The sequence below is a fragment of the Erithacus rubecula genome, assembly GCF_903797595.1.
Source record: "Erithacus rubecula genome assembly, chromosome: 4".
NCBI classification, from domain to species: domain Eukaryota; kingdom Metazoa; phylum Chordata; class Aves; order Passeriformes; family Muscicapidae; genus Erithacus; species Erithacus rubecula.
Genome location: NC_136686.1, coordinates 5,802,877 through 5,821,869, shown reverse-complemented (window position 1 = coordinate 5,821,869; position 18,993 = coordinate 5,802,877). Strand labels below are relative to the sequence as shown.

At 39.2% G+C, this 18,993-nt stretch overlaps 1 protein-coding gene across 2 annotated transcripts in view; it reads left to right on the top strand.

Annotated features, from left to right (window-relative positions):
• Positions 1-18,993, top strand: part of ITPR2 (inositol 1,4,5-trisphosphate receptor type 2) — a 237,105-nt gene that overhangs the window by 36,462 nt on the left and 181,650 nt on the right. For both annotated transcript variants that reach the window (XM_079304200.1, XM_079304199.1), the window contains exons 5-9: positions 190-348; positions 4,818-4,916; positions 5,828-5,911; positions 6,748-6,894; positions 8,151-8,246. In XM_079304200.1, the coding sequence (XP_079160326.1) occupies positions 190-348; positions 4,818-4,916; positions 5,828-5,911; positions 6,748-6,894; positions 8,151-8,246 (585 nt within the window). The remainder of the gene's footprint in view (positions 1-189; positions 349-4,817; positions 4,917-5,827; positions 5,912-6,747; positions 6,895-8,150; positions 8,247-18,993) is intronic.

Genomic DNA, 18,993 nt, shown 5'->3' with positions numbered 1-18,993 from the left:
CAGACTGATCATCTGTTTTCCTGAAGTGTAGCATACTTTGATAACTGCCTTCTGGTTTTATTTTGTGTTTATATTTATTACAGAAAATCTCAGCAGTGTGAAAGCTTGCACCTCCTATTTTGACTAGAGGGAGAAAAAGCAACTAGAAGCTGTACTAATTTTTTTTTTTTAATTATTCTTTGTTCCCAGCTACTGCACATAAAAAGCAACAAATACCTCACAGTCAACAAGAGACTGCCAGCTCTGCTAGAGAAGAATGCTATGCGAGTGTCCCTGGATGCTGCAGGGAATGAGGGCTCCTGGTTCTACATCCAGCCATTCTGGAAACTGAGGAGTGAAGGTGACAATGTAAGTGGAAACACTGAATGTGTTAAGAAAGGAGAAGAATTCCAGGAGACATGATTTCTTTGCTGCAGGCATATTTCATAATGGATTCAGTTCGGGAAAGAAGAAATTAGAAGAGTGTTTGGGACTATTATCTTTCATGTGTAACTGGAAATTGTTACTAAATTACATGGTCTGGAATCTGATGTGTTGCCATATTCAACTGAACCTCTCCATTGAGGTATCTTTACTAGTTTTACCTGTTGTGTGCAGATTTACAAAGCTGACAAGAAATCATAGTTTATGCTGGAGCCTGCTTTTTTAAAGGATTTTTTTTTTTTAATTTTATGGGCAACATTTTTTTCAAGAGGTCAGTAGAGAAAGTCTCAAGGAAATACTTCAGGCTTCTTTAAATCTGTATTCCCTTCTGACATGAAAATGGTATGTATGATTGGAGCTGGGTTGGATAGTCTGGAAAGTCTTTTCTGGGTAGGTTTCAGCAGGAGTCTTGCATATTGATGAGAGGAAGAATGCACAGGAGAGCTCATTGCTGCAGATCTGAGAGCTGTGCTGTGAGATCATAACTCCCTTCTTCATTCTGTGGCTTGCTTAACTGCCTGATGTGGAGAATTCAGATCTGCCTCTGGGAAGGCCACAAGATGATGGACTTTTGTGGTTTTATGCTGTAGACCTACCTGGGAATGTTTGGCTTCTTTCCCCTGTGCATAATCAGTGAAAGCCTTAGGACTGTAAAAGGGAATGCCTCTTTTTTCATGTATTTCTCTCATTAATTTTGTGGTTACCCAGCCCTTGGGGTGCTGTCCAGAGTGAGGAGTGTGGTTGCTTGCAACTCCTTTTGCAATCTGTTGTGCACTGGAGAAGGATTGCATTCCCACCTTCTGGTAAAATATCCATAAAGTCAGAATTTTCCCTGCTCCACATAGTGATCAAAAGGGTATGTGAAAATCCTCCTTTCTCCCAAAGCAGGCAAGGGGTGGAAAAAAGGAGCAAGTCCCATCCCCTTCAAAAAATCCTCTAAAGTGAATGCCCCAAAAGAACCCTGGCCAAAACTGCCTCTAGCCAAAAAAAAAAAAAAAAAAATCCCAAAAAACCCCATTAATTTAATGATATTTAAACTTTTTTTATATTTCTATTTTTCATCTTTATATCTATAGTTTATAATTACATATTATATTATTTAATTACATATTATATATTATGTATTATATATTCTAATATACTATAACAATATATGTACAATATTAGTTATATTTAGTCATATACCATAAATATACATAAAGTTATATTAATTATATTAAGTTATACTTTATGTTTATAATTTATAGTATATATGAATTATATAATTGTGTAATTATATTTCAATTTTTATAAAATTTATATATATATACACTTATACAATGTATATAAATTTGCTTCTAACCAAATTTAAAAAAACTCCTGTGGACCCTACCTATCCTTTATCACTTCCTGGCCAACCCTAGCATTAGGGTTACTGCCTGCACCTCTGAGGGGTTCTGGCATTTTCCTGCATTAGAGTTGCTGCCTGCAAAATTTTGGACATCGCTGTCTCAAATATAACCCTCAGGGGGACCTGTGCATGGCCTTTCCCCTGGGGAAAACAAACATGGCTCAAACATTAGCCTGGTATTTCTTTCCCTTCTTTGGAGAGAAAAAGGGGTGGCTTATTGTTCTGGCTTAATTTTTTAGAATAACATCAGTTCAGCATCTTTTAAGGTCTCATGGCTGGGCAATAAGAGTGTGTGTCACACTGTTCAGAGGGAGGACCTGGGATTCCTGCCTGCCATCTGCAAAACCTCTGTGACATCTTACAGCTGAGAGCAGCAGATCCATCCCAGGCCTTCAAAGTCATCCTCAGTACTACAGGGATTCTGATTCCATTTTCCAGCCTACATTATGGTTTGGGAGCAGACTTGTTGATCTACAGAGATTACAGATCAATGCAGTGATGGCAGCAAGATCCCATTCCACAGAGCCCTTTCCTAGTCCATTTCCTAATCCAAATCCATGGGGATTTATCTGACAGGCTGATTTATCTGAGCCATGAAAGCCATGTGGCAAACTGCCCTAGGCTTATTCCTAACTCAATGGACTCAGTCCCTTTGGAATGGCCTGCTGCTCATTTTCCTTTTCCAGGTTGCCTTTCACAGCTGGCAACTTGCCACTGTAATTTGCAGAGGGAGTTTACAAAGGGAAGTTGTTTCTTGTTTCTACTAGGCCCAAAGGGATTTAACAATTTTCTTTGCAAATTTCCAGTGATAAACATTAGTCCTCTGGTAGCTGTCTCCTAAGTGCTTTTGTACATTTTTACCTCTTCAACAGATACACAAACCAGGCAGCTGTTTCACAGAGGACATGAGTAGCAAGTGATGGAGGAAAATCCCCATTTTCCTCTCACAGATGAAGGAAGGCTCCAGCCTTGTACCCACTCCTTCCTTTTCAATTTCTCTCAGACATGGGAAACCTTTCAATTAATGGAATTAGCTTGGTATATCAGGTCCTTACTCTGCTTAGAAACTTTGTTGGTTTTTTTGAAACTGTATTTCTGTGCTATAATGAGGAAATTCCCTAAGAAAACATGTTTTAGAAAATCTTTAAGCAATAGAAATGAATATTGAATTACTGTTTGAATGGCTGCTATTGTGTCAGGTAATGCAAGCAAGGTAGAGCTAAATATGCCATATGTCCTAAAAGAAAAGGAATCTGAGAATTGATACAGGAATTAATGTGTGTGACTCTTCTGGTAAGCAATTACAGTTTTTTAGCCCTGTGAAATATTTTAGAACTTAGTTTTCTGAAAGAAGGTTAGCTTAGTTTCACTAGCAACTGATAAATTTTGCAAGTCAATGAAAGTAATGAAAAAATATGACTGAAAATTTACAGTAATTGGCATAATTGCAGTATTTTCTGCAGAAATTAAGTCTTCATCTTTGAAGCTGCTCTTCAGTGGAAGATAGAACTAAGTCTAGACCGGGTTCCAGATGGACTGAACAGCAAAATCTGCCCTGAGAGCAGATTTTGGATTGGTGCTGTGTGGATTGCACTGCAGTTATCTGCCATTTTAGAGTTTGCTTTTTTTTCTCTTTTTAAATAAGATGCCTAATGATATGTTCTCTTACTGATTTAGTTGTGATAGTCCTGGTGTACATGCAACAGTTTTGAAGTCCTGATTCCACTTTGCAGGATGCAAACCTGGTGGTATTTTGGTTAATGAGTTGTCTGGTCATAACTTCTTAAACAGGCTGTAAGTAATGTCTGTGTGAAGCATGGCATGCAGGAATGTATTCATAAGAAATGTGTCTTACAGGTGTTTTGTCATTATTTTGGTTCTGTTAGTGAGCTTGTTCCCATGACTTGGATCAAGTAGGATTTCTGTGTGTGATTTGAGCATGGTGACACTGTCTTATGCTGCTGTTTATTTTAGCTGTGTTGGTAAAGAACAGGCAAACCTTCCTTTTCACCTCTGCAATGTGAGGGCCAAATTCACCTGCACTGAAGTTGCACAAAGGCTGAACTGGGCTCAGCTTTTTCATTGGAAATGTGCTGATCAATGCAGAATGTGTTTTTGTTTATTTGGCTTCCAAAAGAAAGCATGGCTTGTGCAACATTTCATGTAGTAAAAAATCACATGTAGCAACTTGTCTTCATGTCTGTGTGTGCTCAGAATTGCTGTGAACAGCATAAGCAAATCAGGACCCAGTGCCAACTAATCTGTGGATTGTTTTTTTTTTTAATTTTTTTTTCCCCCTTCCAGGCATGAATTGAATTCTCCATATGCATGTCTCAAGCAGTTTTTAAGTTAAAGAATTTTTTGTATATTGTTTTGTATATTGTAAAGAGTTGCAAGGGCATGGGAATTTGCTTGTAGGGAACCAGCCAGGAATTTCTCTTGTAGAGAGAAGGTCTCTCACCTGTTGTACCTGCTGCCTCTGCTGAGCCCAAACATTGTTCAGGGAACAACAGCAGAGGGGATGGAGTGAGTTCACCTCTTTCTGAATTTCCAGTGATTTCTGTGCCTTTCTGGGATGCAGTCAGGCAGTCTGAATCACAGAACTCCTGAGCCTGTCAGGACATTTGCCAGCAGATGGTCCACAGAGTTGGGGCTCGTGATTACTTTCTAAGCTTTCTCTGGGATAAAGAGAACTTAATGTAACTCTTATATGAACTGAGCTGCTCCTGGAATTCATAGATTCATATCTATTTCACAGTCTGGAGTTTCTGCTGTACCAGAGGACATGCTTATTGGGAATGTGAGGATTCATTAGTGGGAAATCTTGAACCCAAGTGATTGCAGATCATGGATGAACAGACCTGCTGTGTGAATTGCCTGCAAATAAATTCACCAAGTGCCATTCCTAGAGCATGCATTTGAGTAATTTCCTAAATATGCTATATTACTTCATTTTATTGGATAACTGCATAGGTCTAAGTTGCATTTTATTTCTGACTTCCAGGTTGTGGTGGGAGATAAAGTTGTTCTCATGCCAGTCAATGCAGGACAGCCTCTGCATGCCAGCAACATTGAGCTTCTAGATAACCCTGGCTGCAAAGAGGTGAGTTCAGGGAGCAGGAGGGGTAACTGCTGATCTGAGATGGTTATAGGAAGGCTGAGGGAATTGGGATTCTTCAGCCTGGGGAAGAGAAGGCTTTGGGGGGACCTCATTGTGGCCTTCAGTGCCTGAAGGGAACCCACAGGAAAGATGGAGAGAGACTCTTGACAAGGGCCTGGAGTGACAGGACAAGGGGCAATGGCTTCACACTGACAGAGAGGAGGTTTAGATTGGATATGAGGAGGAAATTGTTCCCTGTGAGGGTGGTGAAGTTCTGGCACAGGTTTCCCAGAGCAGCTGTGGCTGCCCCATCCCTGAAAATGTCCAAGGCCAGGCTGGATGGAGCTCTGAGCAACCTGGGATAGTGGAAGGTGTCCCTGCCCATGGCAGGGGCTTGGAACTGGATGATCTTTACATTCCTTCCAACCCAGGCCATTCTGTGATCCTGTGATATGTTGTTCTCCACTGGTAACCAGAACCCACTATGAGCCCACCATGGGCTCAAAGCCAGTGTTAAAAACTGGTTCCAGCTTAACCTCAAAAACACAAGTTGAAATATTCTCACTGCAGTGATGCCCTGGCACTGAAACCTCTGTGAGACTTCTTTGAGTATTTCAAACTCTGACAGATGTGAGAGTAAATCCTCATACAGCATCCCTTTGGGATGTTCTTAGTAGGCTGTCAGCAAACAGAGCAGCATTTGCCCACCCAGTCTTCTCCAACATCACAATCATTAACACTTGAGAACTTCAGGATCAGTGTTAGGAACTGTGCACATGTGTAGCTAAGCCATGTCCCCTGCCATCCTAGATGTGGTGTGGTCTTTCAGAAGAATGGAATATCTCAAAAATAAACTAACATCCCCTAATACTGTAATTGGGTCTTTTTTTTTTTTTTTTTTTTTTTCCCTAAAGGTGAATGCTGTCAACTGTAACACAAGCTGGAAAATAACTTTGTTCATGAAATTCAGTAGTTACCGAGATGATGTACTGAAAGGAGTAAGTATGATTTTTAAATTTTTTTAATCCCAAAAACCTCACTGTATTTGACTGTGGAGACATATTACCTGGCAAATAAAAGAAGAAATAAGGACTTTATGGATGTGTTCAAAGTGGTATTACAGGCTTATAGATGACAATAGCTGTAATAAGGTAATATAGCTTTACATGCTGAGGTATTGCACAGTTTCATGCCTGTAGATTTATCTCTTTACATTTTCATTTTAAAGATAAGTTTAATTTGTCCTCACATGTACCTTAATAAATCATTATCAACAGGCTATTTATCAGTAAGTGTCAAGGTACCAGCAGTTTTTGAGGAAGAATTTGAAAGGGAAAATTGTATATTTGTGTAGGCCCATTTAAGGATAGTGTTTCAAGTCTTGAGGAGAGGCAGGAAGAAACAAAAATTATTCCAGCAGAAGAAATAGAAAGGGGGCGTTGGTGTTGATTGCAGAGTAGAAGAGATAAGATAATACAATGTTAGAAAAATCTCTTCACTTCTTTTAAATAGTAAAAGAGATTAGAAATGAAAAAATCAATTTAGTAAAGTTAACCAGAATTAAAAATCACCTTTAGGTTAATTTCTGCCCACTGTTCATTGTGATGCTTTCCCAAATGGCCACAGGTCTCCTACAGGTCTGAATTATCTCATCTGATTTCCAGACTTGGTGCAAAGATTGAATGCTCTTCACTTGTTACCTGCTCCAGCAATAAGAAACTCAGAAGCATTTGCTTCCTAACAGCTCTGCTGGCATCACTGGAGCTGTTACAAATAGAAGGTGGTGGTGGCTTTGCCTACCACTTAACAGTGTTTCTTTTTCCTATTTCTTTAGGGAGATGTTGTGAGGTTGTTTCATGCAGAGCAAGAGAAGTTTCTGACCTGTGATGAATATGAGAAGAAGCAACACATTTTCCTCCGCACTACGTTACGTCAGTCAGCCACGTCTGCAACAAGTTCTAAAGCACTGTGGGAAATAGAGGTATTTTTAAATTCTTTTGATAAATACTTTAGGACCTGAAGGCCAGGGCTCAGTAAAAAAACTGCATCACAGCATGAGTCATTCATAGGCTCCTGATATCATCACACACCTCCCTGTGACTATTATTATTTCATGAAGCAGTTTGTGTAGGATGTACCCTGAAGAGCTTCTTTATTGCTCTGTGTGTGTGGAGAGAGGAGGCTTTCTTACTATATTTACCTGCATAAAATGAGGAAGAGTCAAATTTCAAATTCAGACTTGACGTAAATGGTGTGATTTTATCAAAGCCAATCAAAGGACACTCACCTCTCCTGAGTTTTGAGTGTTAACTTCATGAGTGAACTTCATGTGCAGCATGAAAAATGGAAATCCATGGCAGACATAAAATCTCCCAAACATCACACAACACATCAACATTTGTTAAAAGTTAACCTGAATAAAGGGGATGTTGTAGATGGGGGTAATTTTGAGAAGGGAACTAACATTTTTGTTCAACTAAGAGACACTGGAAATTGGTAGATCTCAAATCCTTGCTATTACAATAATGTAACTCCTATACCCAAGAGTCTTGTGTGATAAACAAACTTTGTTTGTTTAAAACATTTAAAGCATTTAAAACAGAGTTTTCAGAAAAGTGATTGGTTTTTGTCTGGGTAAGGATGTCTGGAGTAGAGTGTGTTGCACTTGAACTTATTGGAGATTCCTTCTTGAAGGAGACAGACACTGCTAGATTTGAAGAAAGCAAATGACCTACAGCACAGTCAAGGGGTAAAAGAAATAACCTGGGGTATTTCAGATGATAGGAAGATATATCACCTGAATGAAATTTTTTTAGAAGTCCCTTTGTCAGAATATATATATTGTCAGAAATAGAGTTGGTATAATTGATAAAATAATGTAAGATGGTTTGAATTTTGCTTTTAAGTAGTGCCTAGTAGTGTGGAACAGCTCTCCTTACTTTCTTGAGCTGCAGATTCACACCATCTCACTTAAGAGCAAAATTTGGCTCATCATGTTTTCAGGGAATAGATTAATGAAAGCATGGAAAGTAACAGGAGTATTTCCTAGCACTTGGCAAAAAGAAAGTGTGAGTAGTTGTTATCTGTGGTGAAATTTGTGTAAGCACATAATTCATCTCTTTAGAAGGCTGTAATGATGTAGTTTGCATATTTTTATTAGGAGTGAGCTGCAGGAAATGTCAGTGATCTGAAGTATGATCTTGAAGAGCATGATGAAAATCTAAATTCTTCTTTTAGGTTGTCCACCACGACCCTTGCCGGGGAGGGGCAGGACAGTGGAATAGCTTATTTAGATTTAAGCATTTGGCAACTGGAAACTACTTGGCTGCAGAGGTAAGAGTGCCAATTAAACAAGTGTTTGTGTGCTGCCTAACCAAGACCTGCTGGTTCAGAAGTGCTGCAGCAGGTGGGTCAGCATTGTGGATCTTTACAAAGATTCCACACTGGGCTCCTGCTGGCTCATCCTGTATTGCCTCACCCAGGGATTGCAGGGCAAACACCACTGGTAAACATCCACCACTTTTATACTGAAAACCCTTGGCTTCATTTATCTCTCTGCTCCTGTTTGCCCTTGATTTTTGGAGCAGTGTTGTGACTGTGTATTGGTGTCATGGGAGTTCATTGTGATTATACAGACTGCAGGGTTCTGCTATTGCACTCTTGCCTTTTCACTAAAATTTCAATTAAATAAAGATCTGAGGAAGTCTCTGTCCCTTTTGATGGAATGGAAGGTCCCAGAAGAGAAGGAAGATCTTGCAGCTTGTCTCATTACTATCTGGTACTTTTTATTAAGGCAAAAGAATATTGTGACTTCCAAAAAAAAAAAAAAAGCAGTTTAATATCTTTTAAGACTCCTTAAAAATAAAATATGGCTCTTGACAAACTGAAATACATCAGATAATACCAAGTGTATGAAATGGTACAGCCCTGGATATTTTAATGGTTGCAGGAAGCTGTGAACTCTTTGAGTCATATCTAATCCATATTAACAGGTCTGTGTCCAAATTTTATCAATGGAATGAAAAATAGAGTTTTTTCCCAGTGATTTAGTTAGGATTGCTTATTTTAACTTATGCTTTGAAGTAGGAGTGCAAAAATTTACTGCAAGAAGAGAGTTTTAAATTACTGTATGTTAGGGAGCCCCTGCTCTGGGTTGAGTTAGATTTAAAACAGTGCAACTTCTGTATACAGACAACTCCTTAGTATTCCCAGGGTGCTGTTTTGATTTTCCAGCTCCTGTAACAGCCTGCACTGAATTCAGAGGAAGAACAAACAGGAACTGTAAAACCTTCATTTATTTCTAATTATGTCAAGGCCACTATCAAAACATAAACTGTGAACTGCTAATAATAGCTAATTTTCAAGAGGCAACCAGTACTCCCACCTGAGAGTGGGAGTATTTTCCTTTTTGCTTACAGTGAGGAATGCTTCCAGTAGGAAGATTTTACTGGCTGAGCTGATGGAGAGTCAGGAAAGGCACTGAGCATACTGATGGGCTTCCTCCTTCTGCCAGGTGATCTGTCTGGGGGATTTTTAGGCAAAAAATCTTCATGTGAGGAAGTTCCATGCTGCATTGAATGTCAGACCTGAGTTTAGGTCCTTTCTACCTCTGGAAAGGAAATCCCCATCAGGTAGACTTGTAATATGGAGAATATAATTGGCAACAGTGGAGTGAGAGCTGGAAGAGCTATTGGGTTGAACAGAGGTGATGTGCTGGGACTGGACAGCTGCACTAGTGACTGTGTCTGGGAGGTGTAAAATACCTGTGCTGGAGTTATGAAAGGTACTGCTGCAATAAAACCCTGTGAACTGTATTTTGCACAGTTCATATGTCAGGCACAACACACCAGCCAGCCAGACACATCAAAGATTTATGAACAGGCAGGCAGACACCTCGTGTGCGTGACCTAACTTTAAATCAGTTGGGCAAAACCTATGAACACTTATCTGTGCTCTGGCAGCACAGGGAGATTACTCATGGTATGGATTAACAGCGTCACACATTGCCATGACCTGATTTTGTTTAAGCCTCCATGATAAAGATATCTGGAGTGGAATAAAAAATACAAACACAGGAAGAAATTTCACAAATCTTTTAAGCATTCTGTTGTTGGCTAATGATGCGATTTCTGTCATAAATCAGGATTCATCACCGTTTATAACTTTTTTCTAACTGCATCCTGCCTTAAATCACCTCAATGGAGGCTTCTGCAGGGGAGTCTTGCATGTCAACTCTCAGACATGGAGCAGAAGTGACCTTCACCTGGGTGCCTCCCTTTTCTCCTCTCACACCTTGTGTGAGCAGCCTGTGCCTTCTCTTTTCCTTGGAGTTGTCCTGTGCCAGATGTGACTAGTCAGTCTAGTTTGGGATTTGGTGGGTCACTACTGAGCCAGGTTGGGAAGGGATGCCCCTGCAGGTTATTATGGCCTGGGGATGATCTGGGGACTAAGAAAATTGAAGATGCTTACCTCAGAGAACTAAGGAATTTACAGCTGATAAAGGTGTTTCAACACTACAGTAAGTGAATTAATAAAAAACAAAAAAGTGAGGTAATACCATTGGTCAATAAAAAAAATGAAGGTGAGGACTTGTAAACCTAATTGTTATAAAGTTGAGAGGATGAAGTCAGGATGTGTAATTTCTAAATTCCATGTTCCTTAGAAGTACAATCAGTCGTGCAACTTCTGTTGCCTTTCAAGGACCTCAGATATCTCAGACTTCTGACACAGTCTCAAGTAGTAGTTATTTCCTTTAATCCTCTTTCCACTTGGCATTATTTAGCCTAATTTTAATTACTGTGCTTTGAAGTTCTTTAAGACCTACTAATACCTTATAGCAGCCTAGATCCTTCTCCCAGACTTTGGGTTGACGGTGAGCCACCCTGAAAGACCCACTGCTGAAGGAGTCACAGTGGGAGACACTTGGTGATTCCACACACCTGTACTGCCTTTCCTCTGCTGCTCTGCACACCCTGGGTCACTCAATGTCTCTCAGTTGTGTGCTCTCACACAATTACTTGGACACAGGAGGAATATACTGAAGAAAGGGTTTCATGTTTGGTGATAAGATTTGGGACACTGGAAATCTGGGTACTTGATAATGATGTCTGACATTAGGAACCCTTAAGTCAGAGGTTTACACATTCCCCAAAAAAGTAGAACCAAATATTCAGCTGAAAAATTGAAAAGAGAAATGGTCTTCTTTGGAGACAGCAGGAGATCTGCTGTTAGTGTCACAAGGGCTTGTTTTCACCCAAAAGAGCTGAGCCAGATCTTCAGCAGGAGATTTAGGCACTAAGCCACCAGCTAAGATCCAGGCTGCTGAGTTTCATTCTCAGAACAGAGTTTTATTCTCATCTTCACAGAGTCAGCAGTCTTTTAGAAAAAGTTCTGCAGAAGATCCTTTTTATAGCCCTGGTTACAGCAAAATGACCCAAGTTATTTTGAAGCTTTACATTTATAAAGAGAGGCTGTAAGGTTAGGTGAAAATTGGATGTTTCAAAGTAACAAAGATTTCCCCAAAAGTCTTTTCAGTGCATGTAGCCCATGTAGAAGGCACCCAAAAGCTATCTGTGTGTGGGGGGAGTGAGCTGCAGTTTGCTTGAACAGCCTTGCAGATGCCACAGGTTGGGACCACACAGCTGTGCCTTTCTCATGAACATACATAACCTTTTCAGTATTCTAAATTGCCAAGATAAAAGTCTCTTTGAACTGAATACCAGCTTATCAATTGTGCTGGACCAAAACATGCACTTTTAATATTATTCTCCACATCTGTAGCAGCTCTGGTTCTGTGATTTCTGAACTGGGCAATTCATAGTGAAACTATTAACACTTGTTTTATGAAGCTGTTAAACAGATACGTGTGCCCACCCACTAGAAATGCAGGATGAGTCTGTCATTTCATATTGAACTTCTCAGGGGTGACTAAAATAATTACAAAATACATGTGCATCTATCAAATCACATGCTGGTCTCAGATACTGCAGTAGATGATAGATAAGCCACAATGTGTTGCTTTTGAGACCTCCTGAGCATGCACATAATCACTGTGCAGAATTTGCAAGAAGAAATCTGTGATAATTCTGTTTTACTTAGCTGAATAGAGTTACTAGATACCTTTGCCATAGTATGGCAGTAAATCTAGTGAGGTCTTCAGCACCAAATGAGCTGTACTAGAGTAAATGAACAAAGGTAAGGCAGGTAAAATGGCAGCCTGAATGTTCACATTGTGTGCTTCTCTAGAACTGTGGCTGTAAACATTGCTGTGGAAAACTCTGGCTTTCTTAGAGAGTTCTCCTTTTTCTCTCTTTAAGAGTGAAAGGACATAGTTTAAGCTGTAAAATGGATCAAATCTGACCAGAGTTTTGTTCTAAACTCCGTTCTTAAAATCCTGCATGAAACATCCTTCCAGTTTTTGGATTATTTTAGTACTAAATACTCAGTGGAGTTTCTTTTGAAGGTGGGAATGACTGAAATCAGTTGGGCTGAGCAGCGCAGGGCTGTACACATGAGATGAAATGACAATTAGATGAATATTAATTGAACAGGAAGTCCAGTCCAGCTTGCCAAGGCTGCAGTTCAGTGGTGGAGCAGTGCAGGGGCAGCACAGGCTTCAGAAATGTCCTTTTTCCTCAGGTATTGGATTGTGCAGACACAAGGTGCTGTCCCTGAGGTGGTGTTGGCATGAACTCCTGGGCAGAGGGAAGAGGGAATAGTCTGTGCTGGAACAGAGTCAGTGAGATAAGGCACCAGAGCATGAGTGTTTTGGGTGGGTTTATAGGGCCTGCTGAAGCCTTGCAGGACTGTCAGCTGCTTTTCACCACACTGTGGTGTGAACCACTTGATGGGAACTCTTGGATCAATGGCTAATAGAAGTTACTCATATTTATCTTCTTTTTCTTGAATAATTTCTTAGTGTATTACCTTACTCTACTTTTCTGTCAAAATTGCCTCAAACTGACCCCTTTTTTTTTTTTTTTTTTTTTTTTTTCCAGAGCAGCTTATTCATTTTCAATTGAGGTTGCAACTAGAGGATCTTTAAGGTCCCTTCCAACCCAAACCATTGTATGATTCTGTGGTTAAAAATATTAGCCTGCCATGTTATAGATGTTGTTATGGTATGCATTGATGCAGATGGACAGGGCCATACCTTTCATAGCCTGTTGTAATAATCACTTATTTTGGATCATGGTGAAGATAACTGAGTACCAAGTTAATACTGAGAGAAAATAATCCTCTCCTGCATTCTGAATAGTAAAGATTGTCACAAGAATCCCACAAGAATAAGAAACAAAGCATTTAATTAGATTTTAAGAAAGATTACATAATTATATAGGTAATAGCATATTCAGCATTAGCTAAAATGAAAGAAATGTAAAAGGGAAATCAGTTCTTAAACTTGAGGCTGTAAACCAGGATTAAACTCCTGGAGCCCTAAATAAACTGTCTCTGTAGTTTTATGGACTTTTCTTCCACTTCCTTAAACTGCTGGCGAATAGAGTCCTGCATAGGATGTTTTATTAAAGCTTCTGAGATTGATTATTTAAAGTCCATAATTTAGGCCTTTTTTTTTTTCCCACTTGTTGGAAATTGGACTACTGACAGAGATGCTTTTTATTTAGGAAGCAACTTGCCAATGTAATTTTGTTTTCTTTTTTGGGTGACATGAAAACAAATCTTTGCAGAAGGACTTGTTTGTGCCCTGGTCATGCAGAAAGGGAGAGCACAATGTTGAATGCTCTGTGTTTCCCTCTGCCTTCAGAAGAATGAGGCAAGTAACAAATAAAATAAAATAAAATAAAATAAAATAAAATAAAATAAAATAAAATAAAATAAAATAAAATATAAAATAAAATAAAATAAAAATAAAATAAATAAAATAAAATAAAATAAAATAAAATAAAATAAAATAAAATAAAATGAAAATGGCCTTGTTTGACTGAGATTTGAGCTACCTTTTCCTCAGGAGCACTTTGTGAGCTGGAGAAGGTGCCAGGAGATGGCAGCATCTACCAAGGCCTTCACACATCTCACAGATTTCATTTCTTGGTACTGTGGGACCTCCTCACCTGGAGATGGCTTCAAAATCTTCCTTTAGGGCTGGTTTTTCCCAGTGTCTCTTCATTAAATGTCAGCACAGCATTCTGATTAATTTCTGTCTGTTTGGCTTGGTGATTAAAGATTCTCATAAGAAAGAGGGTTTGCCAAGGTGACAGGGTGAACTCAGCACTGGAAGCCTTATTTCAGTTTTTCACTGTCTCATAGGAGTGTGGGTTTGTTTTAAAGCTCTATAAGGAGTGAAGGATAATTTACAGCTATGCACGAAGAGATGGAAGAGATCCAGAGGAGGAGGATGGATTACTGATTTACAGAGCCAGCCTGACCTGTTCTGCAGACTTGGATGTGGCTTTTTAAAGTGATAGATCTAGATGTCCATTTAGCAAAACCCAAGCTAGATTTCTCCAAGGCTTTTAAGAATCTTGAGAATGCAGTTAAATTTCTTGGCCTGACTTATCTTGACTTTGGTGAAATCTGTCAGTGTGCAAATACCTTCATAAATCTGAATCTCAAAGGATAAGTTTTTTTCCCTCAAGCAACTAATTTGCAATTGTGACCTGTGAAAGTGTGCAGCTTTTTCAGTCCTGCCTGAAGCTGACTGCATTTGGGGCATGTTTGTACATCACAGACTTTAGGAATAAGGATATACAAAGACATTAATGAAGCATTTATTGTCATTTAGTCATTACAAGGCCTATTTCTGCCATTAAAAATACATCTTGCATTTTGATGTCTTCCAAAACAGCAAATGTAGACATGTGGTCTGTTCTTAAGTGCATTATTTTTGTTTATTTTTTCAAGATCACTTGAGAAGCTTTTATTCAATTGTATTTGTGCCTCTTTATTTGTGATGCTTGATGGAGATTTCCAAGACTTCCCTTCTTTATTTTTTATTATTTTTGGGGTTTTGTGTGCCTGTGTTTTTTGTTTGTTTTTTTGTTATTTTTTTAACAGTAGAAATGTCAGTCATGTCTAATTGAATCATGCCTAGTTCTCCTGTGAGGACCACTGAAAGCATATGGGATATTAATATTTAGAACATCACTCTTGAAGAGATGAGGATGCTTTCTTTTATATAACACAGGTTGACATGGAGCTGCTGAAGCTCAGACTAAGGTTATGGCCCAGCATCCAAGTTACATTAAAGATCTCTCAGACATTTTTCTTTCTTTTGACTTCCTCTGCAGAATGGGATATGGCTGAGTGGGGCTGAGCACTGGTTTCAGGATCCCAGTAGAAGAAATGGAATTTCCCAGTCACCATTCATACCATAGACCTACTGCAGCTTATGCTGCTTGTGTGAGACCTTTAAATCTGTGCTGATTTAGGCATGGCAAAATGCTGCCTGCCATTGCTTACACAGCAGCTGGAAATGCCATCAGGATGATCTTTCTTCTGGTCATGAGGGTGAAAAATCTGGACAGGAAGGTGTTGGGGCTGCTTCTCATTCCTGTTTTTGACTAGCAGGGGGGCCTGAAGCAGACAAAAAGGTTCAGCTTTCCCAGTGCTCCCTGGAAACTTGTCTGATCTGCTAAGACATGGCTCATGAGGAAAACACAATCCTGAAAGAAAAGGCCTTTTAAGATTTGTAAACTTTGCTCAGATGCTGATTATCAGGAGCTCTGTGCTGAGGAGGGGTTGAATGGAGTTTATGGAGGTAGAGTTGTAGCCAGTCTTTGTCTGGCAAGTTAATAAGATGGCAAAAGTCCTTTGAATGCCACTGAAAGTCTTTGAAATCGTGCAGAAGTCCTTTGGATTTATCGAAAGCTAATCAGTGTGACATTAACAAAGAACAAAGCAAGCCTAATGAAGATGAAAGATTTGAAAAGTGGATTATTTTTCTTTTGTCCTGGCTTTTCTTCCCTGAAACACTTGCCCTTGTTGGCTGGGTAACAGGCTGTGTGTTAACAGGCTGGTTATCAAATGAAATGGGGACTGTTTGAGTGTGTTGAATTAGATCCTTTTATTCTTTGTCTGTCAGGGTTTCCTTCATAAATGCAGGTTTTAACCAAGTCATTAAAATGCTCATTTAGCTGAAATTTGGCAATCTAATTCTTCCCCTAACAAGATGCTTTAAATATCCTTTACCTAGTCAACAAAATTTGATTAAAATCAGCATGGGTGTTTCTTTCCCCAAACTCCTCTCTCTCCTTCTTAATTGAGTGTCCAAAAATAGTCTGTTTGGGTACTTTCCATGCATTCCTCCACGAAAACAACATTCAGTAGAAATGTGGAATTTCAAACTTCTTGGCTTGTAAAGGATATCTAACTATGTGAAGATGCAAAAGTAAAATTAAAGCCAGGAATAACCTTTGAGATGATCTGCACAATAATAGAACCCCAGGAAACTATGTACTGTGGACTCTTCAGGTTTGAAATCTTCAAGGTATAACTTTGAGTGGCATTAATCAGTAGAGATGACAGAGCCTGGAACTTCTGGTGCTCAGTCCAGTGGAATCCCTCTCAGGATTTGCAGGTCACCTGCATTCTCTGAGCACCAAATACCTGAAGTAACACACAAACACAGAGGGATTAAAGTTGTCTTCCTCCTCTGCAGACTTTGCAGATTTTGTAAAGTCACGAGGTGAAAATTCAGGAATGAGATTCCTTGCCCTTCCAAGTAGTTTTAACCAGCAATAATTAAAGACTTTGTCTATACCTCAGTTTTCCATGGTGAGGATGCTGAGATATGTATGCATTCTGACATCCAATCTTTTCACATACCACTGTGTACCAAGGCTGAGCCCAAAATCTGAAGAGACACCAATTTTTATACTCAGGAGGCCACCTGCAGCACTGACCCTGATCTTCAGGCTCTCTCAGATAGCCTGTGTGGATCACAGATTGGGAATTTGGCTTCTTGCAGAGGAGTGCAAGTAAATGCTATTTAAATGTAGATTTAAAAGAAGGGCCTTCTATGTAGTTGCACATCTATCTCTAAACTCCAGAACTGTCAATGAAAAGCTCTTTTTGTGCTACCTTTGCCTTTCCCATTCATGGAAGGGTAAAAAATGGCTGTACCTGAGTTTGTTGAAAAACAGGCAGCAGAAGATTAGGATTTCTGGATTATTCTTTACTGGGAAAGAAGCTGATGGAGATATACTCTAAAAAAATAACATATAATGAAGCTATTGCAATAATAATTTATACAATTACACTTAAGCTCTGCAGTTTGCAATTCATCATGTTCTTGGTGTATATTGGCTGCATGCACTTTCCAGTGGCATTTTGCAGGAATATTCGCTGCTATATTTCAGCTACAATTCAGTAAATTGCAATTTTGAGACATCCAATGCCACAAAAAAGCTTTAAAGTTGTTGAGCTTTATTGAGGCCTATTTTAGCATGGCATTCTTTCTAAACAGCTGCAGAAAATTTTACTTTATTTCATTAGTAGCAAGATAAAAATATTAATGTTGTTCTTTTCAAAGCTTCTTTTGTTTTGGCAGTTTATTGAAGAATGTGGAAGTGATCTTACATAAATCAGAAATAGCAACAGATTTTAGAGTGCTGAGGCTGTCACTGTGTCCTTAGGTCATTCTGGGCTGGGATATTGAAAGGGACTCAGAACAGGTGTAATATGACACACAACACCAGATGATTTATGCCCCTTGTACCTGGACAATATAGCATGGGATAATAGCTACTGGTCTGTTTTTTAGAAACCCTCAGTGCCAGCAATCTCAATTGAAATGAAAATGGAAATGGCAAATGCCGAGCAGAGCTGAAAATGGGGCCATGGATGTCAGCCTGAAAACTGAGTTCCACTGTGTTTATGGTTTAATATCAGCCTCTCAAAACTTTCTCTAAACAATGTATTTTTGGTTTCATTATTTCTGTAACAGCAGAGCAAGAAAAAGCATCATTAAGGGTGTACTTGATTTCTCACCTGAGCCTTCTGTCTCCATCACCCTCAGTCCACAAGTGACCTGTTTTGAAAATTTGAGGGCAGTCTGTTCAGTCATTTTTCAAGAAGACAAGAAGTCAAGGGAGGGAGATCCTCTTAATTTCTTTGATTACTGCTATATATATGTATATGTATATATATATATATTTTTTTTTTTAAATCACCATTATGTTGAAAGCAAGCATTTAAAGAATATGAGAATTCAGTTCATACTGGGTAGACAACTGTGTTCACTTGAGCCTTTCAATGAAAACCTGTAGGATCAAGTCCTCAGTGCCAAGTTTTCTGTGCTGAGTCTAGTGACAAACCCAAGGTGACCCAGAATTTTGCTTGTATGCTTACAAGCAGCAATATCTGAAGGTAGCATAGTAATTTATCCTTTCTGTACATTCTCTGCACTTGTGTGTGTGGCTGGGACTGAGGGGCACTGCCTGCTAATTTTGTCTCTTCTTGAGGTGGAACCAAAGGCAGAGAGCTCAGCTTGGCTGCTAAAAATGGGACATCAGGATTATTTTAAGGTGTCAGGTGAACAAATGTCATGCTGAAAGAACTGTGGAAACTTAAGAAGGAACCAAAACTATGTGAAAACAGTTACATATGTGGGTACTTCTTCAGAAAATTAAATATTTGTATAGCCTTTAAAATCACACAGCCAAGAACCTTTCTAGCAGGAGCAAGGAAGTCTCACTTTAACAATAGAGCACACAAAGAGAAGAGCAAGCCAAAGGAGACTGACTGTGAAGCAGTCTTCCACATGTGAGAATTGATGAGTGATAATGGTTTCAAGCTACCATCCTCACTCTGGCTGCAGTTCCTTTCTGACTGATATATGTGCACACTCTGCAGTGTTTTCCAACATAAAGCTTTACAGCTTATGCAGGGGCTGGAATGAGCATCTACTGAGCAAGGTGGAAAGAAATGGAAATTGTAAACCATTCCTCAGACTCAGTAATACTGAATATTTTTTTTGTCACTGGATTCAAGGAAAAAGCCTAGAATAAATTATGGATGATGTGTTTCAACATGGCAGCTCTTTCATACATACCTCAAACAATTAAGTGTAGATAACCACATCCTATCTGTCTGAAGCTCCATTTTAAGATTGTCTATCAGG